Source organism: Meleagris gallopavo, chromosome 1, assembly GCF_000146605.3.
Source record: "Meleagris gallopavo isolate NT-WF06-2002-E0010 breed Aviagen turkey brand Nicholas breeding stock chromosome 1, Turkey_5.1, whole genome shotgun sequence".
In the NCBI taxonomy this organism is placed as follows: domain Eukaryota; kingdom Metazoa; phylum Chordata; class Aves; order Galliformes; family Phasianidae; genus Meleagris; species Meleagris gallopavo.
In genome coordinates, this window is record NC_015011.2 from 61722193 (window position 1) to 61736006 (window position 13814).

At 36.8% G+C, this 13814-nt stretch overlaps 2 protein-coding genes across 3 annotated transcripts in view; both read left to right on the plus strand.

Annotated features, from left to right (window-relative positions):
• LOC100542571 (zinc finger protein OZF-like) overlaps positions 1–13814 on the plus strand; it is a 1148434-nt gene that overhangs the window by 599234 nt on the left and 535386 nt on the right. The window lies entirely within an intron of this gene.
• Positions 1–13814, plus strand: part of LOC104912116 (serine/threonine-protein kinase WNK3-like) — a 30400-nt gene extending 16586 nt beyond the window's left edge. The window contains exons 2-4 of the mRNA XM_010715054.2: positions 64–236; positions 5060–5280; positions 7290–13814. Of these exons, the coding sequence (XP_010713356.1) occupies positions 64–236; positions 5060–5280; positions 7290–7561 (666 nt within the window). The 3' untranslated portion in view covers positions 7562–13814. The remainder of the gene's footprint in view (positions 1–63; positions 237–5059; positions 5281–7289) is intronic.

Sequence of the window (13814 nt, forward strand, 5' to 3'; positions counted from 1 at the left end):
ACTGTTTTTCAATCTGCTGTTTCTCTAAGAAATAAAACAAAGCTTTATTTTCTTTTTTGTTAGGATCGGAAATTATCCAAGTCAGAGCGACAAAGATTCAAAGAGGAAGCTGGGATGCTGAAAGGGCTTCAGCATCCCAATATTGTCAGGTTCTACGATTCCTGGGAGTCCACAGTGAAAGGAAAAAAATGTATTGTCCTTGTGACGGAACTCATGACATCTGGAACATTAAAAACGTAAGTAAATTCTAACGTGTCAAAGCACTTGATGAACGTTATCACAATTAGAGCACTTGAAGTAGGTGATAATTCAAAATAGCTAAGGACAGAGACCTTTCACTGAGGGCTAAACTCCTGCAAGGGAGGAGTTAAGAAGTTTAAGGAGTTTAAGAAGAGTTTTGTTAGCACTGCAGGGTACAGTGGACCATTCTTTATGTTAGCAAACGTGTCAGATTCTTCATTGTGATGTCCTAGTAAGCACATGCAGGAAAACTCTCTGATTTTTGTGAGCTCAGTAAGTATGCTGCTTTTCTCTACCTTTTGTTTTCCTTCTGAGCTTCCTTCAATTTGGCATGAGGTATTTTGTAGAGTTAAAGCACTAATTGATTCACCTTGTTTGGGAGACATTGGGTGTTACTACAGTACCAATAATCAATAAAAAGAATGAAAAAAAAAACCCACCCGAAATTACATCTTTTTAGTTAAAACTTCCTGAGGCTGTACTTTAGAAAAGCTTGAATGCATTTACGGTTTTGACCTGTCAAGTAATTGAGTGAAGCTAGATCTATTTATAAGCCAGTTGGAAACTAGTGATTCAAACTGCTGCGAGGGCCCTCTAGTGGTACATAAAGCTGAGGGAGTTGAACTGAAATCATGCTTTTGTCTTACGCTGTAAATCTTGCAGAGATGGGAGTTTCTTCAGGAGCACCCAGTTGCTGTTAAGCTACTGGAAATAAAGCTGCCGTGATTTAAAATTCATGGATTGTGAGTCGCTGTCTTAATTTGGTGTCCATTTAAATCTTGGACTAGCATTTAAATCCTAGATGTGTGAATAGAGTGTAGGAACTTTGGTTAAAATAGGCTGTGAACTTCTTGTGGCTTTTTTTCTCTTGCAACGTTTGATTGCCACAAATGGACATGCTTAAAGCAGGAAAAATGTGCTCTTGGGAGTCTGAACTGTAATTATAGGGATGTTTCTTTCTTGAATTAGGGCTGGAGGACTAAAGAAGTTGTAACTTTATCTGTGTGTCCATGAAGAGCTTTTCTGAGGTTGTTTAAGGTATATCAGATAAAGTAATAGATCAGTTACTTCATGTCCTGTACTTAGAACAGTATGAAGGTTTTACAGCTTTGTACAGATGCATCTATTTGCAGGTACCTATTTTCATAGTAGTGCATATAGGGTTGGATATAACTCTTCCTCGCTTTCTCACTCTGTTCTTTCCCTCACAGATTTGATGTTTGAATTGCTTTGTTATGCAGTGGCATAAGAAAGATAAAGTAAAAGCAGATGACTATAAGACAATGTTTTGATAGGAAGAAATTCTTAAGATTTACTAGCCATGAGATTGTTTTGTACTCTGAAGTATGAAGGTCTTTTTTTTTATCTAGGAAAAAAACCTTATTCTTTTTAATTGGCTATCGTTTAAATAATACTCTATTTTTTTCACTATTGTGTACTTTGTGTTTGTAATTTAGTTCATTTTTCTGCCCTGCACTGGATATTTGACAAGTAAACTACATGAGAAATTTCTGAAATACCGAATTTAATATCAATATGTATTTCATTTATATTCTGTTCCCATACTGCTCACTTATCTTTAGCATATGGAGTTTGAATGCATATTGCTTCCATATTTATCCAGTGTGTTTTTGCTACTTGCTTTTAAAACAAGTGGTATCTTCCTCATTCTGAGACGTAGCCATTGTTGTCACTTGATGTTAAAAACAAGCAAGCAAAATGTGAGATCTGTAATGTTGTCCCAAAGTATCTTTTCATGATGTTTTATTGTATTTGTGTATGCAATATTGTGAACTCGTCCTTTTAAAACACTGCCTGGGAAGACTTTTAATTTTGCACAAAGAAAAGTCCCTGAACTTCTGGGGAACATACCAATTTAAAAGTTTTACAACTCAATTACTGTAAGAATTTGCTTTCTAACATTATATATAAGTAGAATTAAAGTATTGGAAAAAAATTGAATTGTCTGTTTTAAGTCTTAATTACACTGTTAATGAAGATGGCAGTTCAGTTTTTCTGACTGAAGTCTCAGCCTCTAGTTCTGTCTTCAGAGGCCACTGTAGTATGTATTCCTGATCTACTTCAAATGAAAGTATTAATGATTCTGGTAGGACATGTGCCTTCATAACTGTTTCTGCTAAGTAGGATTTCTTTAGCTCCTTGAGATGAGATGCTGTGATAGATTGTGAGCCTCCCTGGTTTTAAAAAAAAGTCCAAACAAACATAAAATTGCGAGACAGAAAGTCAAACTCTAGTTCCTACTTTTCTCTGTTTGTTGAAGATAACTATTAGGAAAGCCTTGTTTTCTCATCTTTGCTTGTATTCCGTGCTAAGATCAAGTACCTATATTTAATTGACAACTACTCTGTTAAATAGAGAAGACGTTGATCAGCTAGGAACAAGTTCAGTGGAGCTCATCAAGCTGTTAGGGGTTGGAGCACCTGCTGTGTGATTATGAGCTGGAAAAATTGAGCTATGGAAGGGAAACCTTTAGGAGTGACTTAACAGCAGTCTCAGTGCAACAGCAGTCTTCCAGTGCCTATGAAGAAGTCATAGGCTCTTTCTGTTGCTACTTGGTGGGTAGGAAGATTAGAGGTAACAGGCATAAACTGAAACTAGGGAGCTTCATACTGGGTGTAATAAGAAGCTGCTTGACAGTGGGGGCAGTCAGGCAGTGGAACAAGTTGTCTCAAGAGGTTGTGCTGTCTCCTTCCTTGGAGATGCTCAAGATCTGACAGGACAGAGCCCAAATGAACCTGGTCTGACTTCCTGGCTGACCCTATGTGGAAAAGAAGCTTAGCCTAGAGACCTCTTGAGGTCTTCTCAAACCTGAGTTACTGTATGTATAATACTTGGAAAAATAAAGCCTAATAGGCTAATAGGGCTGTCTGTGTATTTTTTAAGTATTTATATATTTTTCCATTTTAAAACGCTTTCTACCTTAAGTTACGTGTGACTTTGTTTATGACAGTGTTATGGAAAAATTACAGCAACACTGCAGGATGCTGGGTGATGGTTGGACCCAGATCCTTTAACAGTGAGAAGCTGGCAGTAGACTAGCATATTTGAAACCAAGAATGTAATTAGGGATTCCAGATGCTGAACTGAAGTGCCCCTACCATGTGATCTTTGGAACAGACTCAAGAGTGATGAATGAGGATTGTGTCAATAGCAAGAATTCAAGTGGTAGCTGATGTGATCCAGAACTTCCTTCAGCTTGTCTCCTTCCTTGGGTTGGCTTTTTCCCTGCCAGTCTTTACAGTCTGTTTCAAGACTCCTTCTGGAACTAGGTCCTGATTGCTTTTACAGTTTTGTTTTCATAGCAGAATTATTGCTAGCAATTTGTTTTCCAGATCTTCCTCTAAAGTGGAGAAATTAAAGTAACGTGAGTTAATTACGGAGTTTTTATGCTGGTGTTGATGCAAGTAATTTTATGGGTATGCAGAAGACTGAACACTGCCATTGAATAATTAAACCTGACTTGATTTTAAGTATGTAGCTGCTGAACTCCATTCTGGTCACAGAATTTACCACCAGTCTTGTGACAGTATAAAACTTGTCCAACTTTAACTGAGTAACCTCAGCTGCATAAGAATAAAATTATTGCTGGACGCAGTGTACCATTTCAGCAGTTCCTTCTCTAAATATATTTTTCAGCCCTTTCTTTTTAAAAAGGAAAAAAAGAACTCTTTCTTTAAACTAATGCTTCTACCTGAAGAGAGTGTGTGAGAATACACAGCTGGAAAATACTTGAATAGGTCATTCACCTTGCGACATTTTTAGTCTATCAAAGTTTAGTAGAATAAGATCACACTCTTGCGTCACAAAGACTGGAAAATAATTATTTGTGTGAATTTTCTCCTTTGACATTTAGAAAGCAGCAATATTAGAACAGTTAAGAGTGGGTCATGTTTTGCCTGCAAAGGGATGCTGATGTTATGCATGTATTTTCCACATCAATTTGTTAGCATAATCATTTTAAAGATCATCTTTTCCTCTCCGTAGTTCTGAAGTGGTGAGTATTAACTGATCAGATTCAGACAGTCACATCCTGTACGGGACAGCACCAAGGAAGTGATCTCTTGAGAGTTTTTTTATTTGCTTGACAGCAAGTAAATTTGATGTAGGTTCAAAGTGTAATCTGGAATCCTTGATCAAAGTGGTTGGAATAACATTGATAACTAAGGTAGAGTGACTTTGTAACTCTTGCGTGGTCTGCAGCAGCTCTGTACTTGGCTGTTCTTTATTAGCATCTTTGGTTTTACTGCCCTCTTCCCAATAGTTCACCAAGGAAAAGATTTTAACTATTTAAGCAATGATAGGATAAACTGCAGGGGGAGGTAATCCTCTTAAATAAGTAAATAAGGGGTTGTAATGCATAAGATTTTAACTGTTTGTTGGGGAAGCAGTGCCTTGAAACTTAGCAAGCAGAGTGCTTAATTATCTTTAGGTTGACTTGGTATGCAAATTATTTATTTTTAAAATATTTTGATAATTCAATAATTTAATAATTTTAATGATTTATTTTTTAACTTTTAGCACTTTAGTCTTGTGGTTAGAAGGAAGTAGGCAGAAATCTGCTACAGGGCAGTTTTTCTTTCTGGGAGGGGGATCCATCTTCAGCTCTTTGATTTTTGAGCTGCGCAGGTATTTTTTTAAACTAGATGAAATTAAAATTTCTCAGTCTCTTTAGCTACTGCTTTCTCACTTTAGAACAGCAAATGGTACAGCATAATCTGCTATTTGGTAGCAGAACTTAATTTTGTAGTACAAGTGGCTGACACTGGAGCCTGTTTAATGTACTGTTATTTTTCACTAGGTACCTGAAAAGATTTAAAGTGATGAAAATCAAAGTACTACGAAGCTGGTGTCGTCAGATACTGAAAGGCTTACAATTTCTGCACACACGCACTCCTCCCATTATTCATAGAGACTTAAAATGTGACAACATCTTCATTACTGGCCCCACTGGTTCAGTCAAGATTGGAGACCTTGGACTGGCAACCCTGAAGCGAGCTTCTTTTGCCAAAAGTGTGATAGGTAAGTCTCTACTGTTTAGAAGGCTGATGAGCCGGTCTATGTACTTGGGAATTTGAGCCTTAAGAGCTTTCCTTGTAAAATATGGTTTCAAAGGTACGCGATCTAAGCCTGAAGATGTGTAGGCTTGATTTCTTGGCTTTTGAGGTCAGGTGGAGTTCCTGATGAGATGACATGATGAAATTCTGCGTATGCGTTTTGTATTTGTATAGTAACTTAAAATATTTCAGAATATAGATTTATTGCCTTGCCCAACAGTTTTGTGCAACATTGTTGATAAAACCATTCTTAACTACATATGAAAGATGAGAATTATACATCTCTTCAAGAAACGTGCAAATAGGTTTTGGTGACTATCAAACATCTTGATGTTTAGTTAAGCATTAATTTATACAGCCAATTTTTTCAATTGTCACCAGATGTTAATATTAAATCTCTTACGCTTGGCAAATAAACAAAAACTAAGATATATCAAAGAAAGTCTAAATATATTGCAATTGAACTGGGGTATAATGACTTAACCAGAAAGTCTCTGGACTGCAGTTTTACATTAAGTTAGGAGGATGCATTGGGGAAGTATTGTCTTGTACTTGCTCTGTTCTCGTGTATCTGCTAATGACCGTTTTCAGGAAATAAGCTATTGGATTGATAGATCTAGTACAGTTTTTCTTGTAAATTCTTTAAAGAAATGGTTTTATCAGCTTTGTTCTTATAGTTGGGCATATAGGCTTCAAGGAATGAAATTGCTTTTATTTCCAGTGTCTAAGCTTGCTAAAATGTAATATTGCTCAACAGTCCTATATTAGATACCCAAATGGGATAAAAACTGTATACCCGTAAACTCTCTTGAAAGTGATTGCTGAAATATTTCCTGCTTCTTAACCAGGTCAAAATAATAGTAGGGATAAAAAGTACACATTGTCCAAAAAATTTTTTTTCTTAAATGTGCTCCCCTTTTCTTCAAATATATTATTACAAAATTATCACTTTGTATGTTCATAGTTTGCCTTTGGGTAAATGGCTACAATGACGCTCTCTTTTCATTTTGTGTTGTGAAAACAAAAGTGACTATTCATTGATCTATAAAACTATCTTGAATCTGGTATCTGCAGGAAATAATTCTGTGCTTAAATTTACAGAATCAAACTTATGTCTTTGATCATACAGTGCAGTCCCTTTGATTACAGAGGGGATGCTGTGATGCTTCTCTGAGCAAAAATTTTCTGCAAACTATTTAAATGGGACTTGTTGAATCTCACGCTCTATGCTTGTAACTCAATCTCTCTGTATTTCTAAGTATTTTTTGACTGTAGGATGTTCCTCACTAATGCCTGTATCTGCAGTAGGCCTATAAATATACTGCAGGTGAGAAGGTAAGTATATGAAGAAGAGGGCTCCGGTGAGTGGCCTTTGCAGAAAATTACTTTTCACTTTCTATCATGAAGATTTATATTTTTTAACAAAAAGAGTTGTTCATTGCAAGGCCTTTCCTGAACCATTCTACTTCAAAAAGTAGGTGGAGAGCACTAGGACAGAGACTAGCTGTGGGCTCTTACCAATACTACTTCTTTTGCAGCAGAGGGCGGTCAGGTAATTCTTGAAACCAGGTTTAATGTGCCTCCTTTCTTACAGGGAGAAAAGGTAAGTGTCTTAACTCTCCTTAGTATTTGGTTTGCAGCCTATGGCTAGTCTGACCGTTTTCCCTTCTTCTTTATCCCCTTTCCTGCATTCGATGCCTGATTCAGTCTGTTTTGGTACTCGCACTAACATGCATAAAATGAGAACTACATCAGCCCGTTCATGCCATTCTTGTTCCTTAAAGACCTTGCAATGGAAGACTCGCAAAGTGGTTTGATGAAACAGAGTGACTAAGGGTTTCCTCCCTCTTCTTTTTGCCTCCACTTTCTTTTGTCTCACAGGTCTGCCCATCCACTTCCTCCTGCGGTGAGTAACGCCAGCAGCCTCTGCTCGCTTTGAGACATTTAGAGTCTGAATCGTTCTTTTAATTTAAGGTACCCCAGAGTTCATGGCCCCCGAGATGTATGAGGAGAAATATGATGAATCCGTTGATGTATATGCTTTTGGGATGTGTATGCTAGAGATGGCAACGTCTGAGTATCCTTATTCTGAGTGCCAAAATGCCGCGCAGATCTACCGTCGAGTGACCAGTGTAAGTTCCTCCCCACTACTGGTTCTAAGGCTGTCAGCCTGGCAAAAGAGTAAAGCTGGACAGCATGGCATTGTGCAAGTGTTTGCAGGGGGAGAAAATAACAAGAGTGTTTAGGGATATGGATGGAAGTGAATGAAATGATTCAACTTACCTCAAATGGTTGGCCAGAACCTTGTAAAATACGTGAATGGAAATAAAATGTTGCGTGTGCTGATACCCGTTCAGTATACCAGAAGATACTGGGTAGGATTTAAAACAGAGAAACTTGACGAGAAGGAATAGGAAGAATATTGAGGTTGGCTATTTGGGAGAGTGAAAAGTTACTCTGAGAAGATCAGCGCATCTGTTCACATGTGCAAAGGGAGAAAAAGACTTTCAGCTGTCTACAGATTGGAGAAAGTATTATTCCAGTTAATCTTATGGTGTGTATTATTTTTGAGGCTTTGAGGATTTAATAACAAGCGATTTGCTTAGGTCTGGAAAAATAAATGCTTATTCCTGTATTCCTGATGCCTCATACTGTAAGAGACAGATATAATTGCTGACTGCAAACAGAGAAGAAAGAGCCTTTATGTTGGAAGTGATGAGTTGCTAAGGAAGGCTTGGTGAAATAGAACATGATTGCTTTTTTGAAGGAGAATGTGAGGGAGGCACAGGAGGAGGAGGAAGAGGAAAAATAGCCTTTTCTTTTTTTATCAACAACTAGAGTAAGTTTCTAACGTACTTTTTTTTTTTTTTGACATGTAGGTTAACCTAATTGTAATCCTCTAAGTCGAAAGGAACAAGAGTAAAATCTAGTTGATTAACTGCAGATTCTGATCTGCTGGCTATCTGGATCAGAGAAAGAAAACAAAGTAGCTTATCAAAACTATTTTAGTGGTATCCTTTGCAATGCTTGTGTATGTTGCCTAGAGCCAAAGAAACATAATTTCAGTATGGATGGGTATTTTATATCAGAACAGACATCTGATGCAACTACCCTGCCTATTGCTTAAAATGTGCTAGGAACTGGGCTGTGGTGATGAAAGTCATCTTTTGAAATAGATGGTCTCAGGCTTGGAAATCTCCAGGAGCATCCTTTTCCTGGTCTGCAAAATACTTCGCAATTTGAAACTTAATTATAGATTTACTGGGGTTCTACTTACCACATGTATGTTGTACCTTTGACACACTTGAATACTTCTTTCTCCTCACTGTTTTTGGTTGACTGTTGAACTTCTAAGTGGATGAGGAAAATGGAATGGTAACAGTTTGCTCAGTCCAACACATCTTTTACTGCATTTTGCTGCTGATGTTTCACAAACTGAATTTCATTGTTGACTTTTTTCTGCTGTTTCATCTACTGTTTGACATCTCTAAAATGCATTTTGATATGAAAATAAAAGATTTCCTTGATTGCAGAAAGAGCAAAGAGCAGGAAAGTAAACAAAATGGAATATATGTCTCTGCTTCTAGGCAGAGAATGAACGGCTATCTTGATATATCTGTTTTTTTTTAATTGTATGACGGCCACAAAGCAGTGTGTTTAAAAACAAACCCACAAAACTGAAAACAGACACTTGAATAGTTTTCAAGAAAGACTTTCAGTGAAAATACAACATTATCTAGAAATAAAGCATAAACCTTTTTTAACTGGCAATGGAGAATTCACTGTGTTTTTTTCTGTAATGTGAGCAGCACAATGATGTTATGAAATAAAATGCACTTTATATTCTTTTTACCAACATGGAAAGAGCCCTACAGTTTTCTGCTCTTGTCCTCTTAAGATTTTTACTTTCATTTTGAAGGGTATTTTAGGAATTTTTTCAGTATGTATATTTGTGGACAAGGGGTTGGACCGTTGAGAAATTCAGTACTTAAAAGGTCAACATGTGAACTGTTAACTATAGAACGGAGTTGGAAGACTTTGTGTATGAGTGAATCCAGCAGTACTTACCAATACATTTCCTTTTAACTTGGATTAGAAGGTGATTGTGGTTTGTGGTAGATATTTAACATTTCCAGTTCAACCCTCCAGTTTGCTACTTTCCTAGGAATATTTAGGAACATTCTGAGGTAGGAGCTGTGGTCCTGCCGTGCCTTAAACTACAGGATGATTTTATCTAGCTGCATGCACAAAGACCAGAAGTAAAGGCAGTAGTGGCAGTCCGTCATTGAAAGATCATGGATGTGAAAGCATAAAAATCACTGAAACTTCCAAAGACAACAAGATAAAAGCATGCAGTCACTCAGCGCAGGAGAAATATATTTAAATGAATTGATTTCCCTCAACCCCTTTCTAGCTACTGGTGTGCTTAGTAAAAAGCACAGCTGGTCTATTAGCTTAGACCCTAGCTACTGTGTAGGACAGAAACCTGAAGATGTCTTAATGTCCAAGGTGCCGTGTACTGTCAGGACTAGCTTGCATTTTTCTCTCCTGTCTTGTCTATATGTTGTTTTTGCTTCTAGCACGGCCTGCCTCTGCCTTGCTTTCTGATCTTACTCTTTTGTGATTAGGATTGCTTTAGCTGATGCCCAGACACTGCGGCATTGGCTTAAAGTATTTGCCAGAATTGCTCAGAATGCTCAGTTGTGTTCTCCCTCCCTATTTAAGTGTCTCTTTTTTCTGGAAGCAGTTTTCTGATGAAATAATGTAGTTAGGTAAGCAAAGATGTAGATAGCAAGACTATCTGAAATTTGCTCTTGCAATGAGAAGTTATTTGGCCAGCCACTTGTTATTGTTTCACATCTTGAACAACAGTGCTGCTGGATGAGTCTGGTGTTTCCAAGATGTTTGTCTATTCTGTCTGTATTCTCACTGAGAAATTTCTATCCCAATGCTCTTTTATTAGGGAAAAAAATAAAGTTCTCAAATTTTCCCTGGCACAAGAAATAAGTGGAAGGTTTTAAACTGGTTTTCTGTCTCATTTTGATTAGAAGAGTTCTTTCAGTAAAAGAATTTGAGTAAAAGCTCAGTTTAAAAACTCTACAATTTTTAGGCCTTAACTTTGCTTTACCATTCTGGTGAAGAAGCTGAGAAATGTTTGACACAACATATTTACTTTTTCATATTTATACTTTCCAGCAAACTCCAGACTTTTTTACTAGCAGTTAGAAAATACCTGCATGTTGTGTCTCTTACGCGTAGGGAGTCTAGCCGCCCTCCTTATCAAAACATAATGTGGCAACTTGGTCTCCACAAAGAGCTTGTTTTCCTCTTTGAAGCTATGTAGTGTTGTTTGGAAATGGCTCTAAATAAGTAGCCAGTACTGAAAAATCACAGGAATTGCAATGTCTTTATCTTATTTAGAAAGAAAAAACAAATACAAGAACTCCCCTGTGATTTAGGCTGAAGAGGTTCAGCTGGGCACACATTGCTGCTTACTTGGCCTAAGAAAAAACACCTAAGCCTTTAATTGAAAATAAATTGAACTATTAAGGTCATGTTGCCTGCTCTTGTGATGATGGTGATTATTATTCATTATTACTTATTTTAGTGTGCAAACCCTATAAAGCAGTATGGGTGGTTCAGTACAAAATGTGATCAAGATACTTAATTCTGTTACTTAATTGTTTGCACAAGTAGCATACAATTTTGGTAAAATTCAGACTTACCTGTCTGACATTTTTCCTGTCTGTCAACTGGTATTCTTTTCTTGTCTTCCAATAAGTTACTGAGATATGCATTAAACGAGAAATATTTGAAATGAGCTATCTGTGTATTTAAACGAATACATGTATTTGTAGAATAAACATCTTAAGTATGATTTCTTAATTTAGACTGTTTGGGAAAGCAGTGCAATGAAGACATGACTGCACTAGCTTCAGCTGCTTTGTCTCAGTCTCTGATGCGACTGATGTAATCCATGTGATTGCTTCAAAAACTGCCTTGTCTTTCTTGTTTTTTTTCTTTTCTTTACTACGTTTGCTCTTAGCTCAAAGATAGATGTTGATTACTTCAACACTGAATTTCCTTCAGGCTTGCTTTTTGCAACACAGGAATTATTTTCATAAACGCATATTTGCTCAATCTCTAATACTTAGATATCTCAGACATTTTCTAAGTGACTGACTAGTCTCGACAGGTAGAATAACAATAATTTTTTATTATGCAGCTTTATCTCAATTATGCACATATACCTCTATTAAAAAAAAAAAAATGAACAAACCAACCAATGTTCTCATTCCAAACAAATAAAGACCATCCCCAGTTTTAAATGTACTGAAAATCTGGCACGTGTATGAACAGACAAGTCTTCTTTACCTTTCAAGTTTTCCTGATGGAGTCTTGTTCTCTATAATTAATTTTCTCCACATTTACTTGGACAAAGTGAAGTTGTGGACTTACCTTTTCCTTCACCAGAAGTCCAGTCTCTTCTCTAAACAAATGTCTGCTACCCCAGCCTTAGCATGAGAAGAAAAAAAAAACAAACAAACAACAGCATTTTGCATTTTTGACTTGAGAAATGAAACACAATGTTCTGTACTGAAATGTTCCACAGAATGTGCACAACTTTTCTCATCTCGGTTGTACAGAGCTTAAAAAAACACCTGAGGGAACAAGGTACATAATGAGTAACCAGACCAGGCAGTGTCTAACCAGTTTAAAAATCTGTAATTTCCCTAACTTGTGGGAACTAAAGCTTACTGGTTAGAGTGAAGGTCATTCTCTTGGCTGGAAACCAGTCACTCACTAAGTGCTGCAGTTTGGTCACTTGAGGTTAAATCAGTGGCTTTAGTGACTTAAAAGTTAGGCATCATAATTGCCAAACTCAATCAACTGAATTTTTTTTATTTTCACTGGAGATGAAATGGGCAAGTCATCCCATCTGTTTTCTCTTTTGTTTCCCTAAAGAGGATAGCAAATATAAATGCTTAGCCTTTAGTCTTCTGATTAATTTTACTTGTCTAGTGAATATTTATGAATATTCTATTTTTCTTTCGAGAAGCAATATGCGAATTGTTTAATGTACATAAAGCTCTGTTCCTTTGTCTTAAATAACTTGGTTTCTTGCCTTCATTCATATAGATAGACACCCTTTCTACCAAGTTTTTGAATGGGCAAGGTGATGGGGAAGTAGGGAGCAGGAGCCCACAAATAAAGCAAGCAGCCTTTTGTTAAGGCTCATACTAAAAATCCATACTAAAAATCAAGCACACTAAAGCAGAGGAAGAAGGGGAAAATTCTTGTAACTGTGTTAACTGAAAGAAGAAAATTCAGGCACCTAAGTATCAAGTGGGGAAAATAGTAGCGCAAAATCTATGATTTTTCTAACAGATGTTATTCCTCAGTATCACACTAAATGGATTAAGCAATATGTAAGCTGCTACCATTTGTTTTCCATAGCTGTTCATCTCAGTTGCAAGCATTCTGAACAGCACTCTTTAAGAGCAAGGAATCTTTCTGGGTAGCAGTACAGTCACTGACTCATCAGTTCAGAAATACATTGGCTTAAAAATGGAAGAGGGATGAAACAAGAATACGAGGTCTCAAAACATTAATATCTTAAGAAGCTGTTAGTTCATAGTCATCTTTTTAAAGAAATAATGATCTAAGTGAGAAACAGCAGGGATGAACTAAAATACTGAGATGTAACATGCTATGCAGTATACAAAGCTAGGGAGATATCTTAAGCTGGGAGAAAAAAGGCTCGTTCAGCTGACTTCCTTTCTAAAAGGAGATCACTTTTACAAGTTGGTCTTAAGAGGCATTTGTACTATTCAGCAACAAAAGTTTTTAGATTACAGCTAAAACAACAAACTACGTCAGTGTTGGTATTGTAAAATGTGGTTTGAAGTGAAAAGTTTTTGCTGTGTTGTTCACTGCTGAGCTTGGAATGTTTCTCAATTTTGAATTAGATATTTTAAAACAATCAGAAATTAAAATGGGGGAGAAGCTGTGAGCTGAGCTGCAGAAAATGAAAATCAGATGTATTTTTTTCAATGTGGAATTCTAAGATTTGGTTGTTTTACAGACTTTGGAAATGTAGGCTTATTCAGCTTTCTAAAAATGCCAATATACTGAGTAAACAATGTATATTTAAAAAAAGAAGTTCAATAACTCCAAACTCTTGTAAAGTTGTGTTGCTATTATATAACATTGTCCTGTGTGGACATCTATATAGCTCTGACATTAACTGAGATAAATTTAATATTGCAAACAGTGGAAAGGTGACTCCTCTTTTACGAACAGAGAGAGGGAGGGTCCGATACCTTGATGTTATTCATCAACACTGTGCCACTAGTCAAAAGCACTGATGTTAAGAATGGGTGAGCTGCTATTTCTTGTCCTACCAACTGTATTCCTATAGTTGCACTGACATGGAAACAAGATGACTTCAGGAAAGTTTTCGTTGTTTGGAAGATGAGAGGGGGAGTGAGTTTAAAA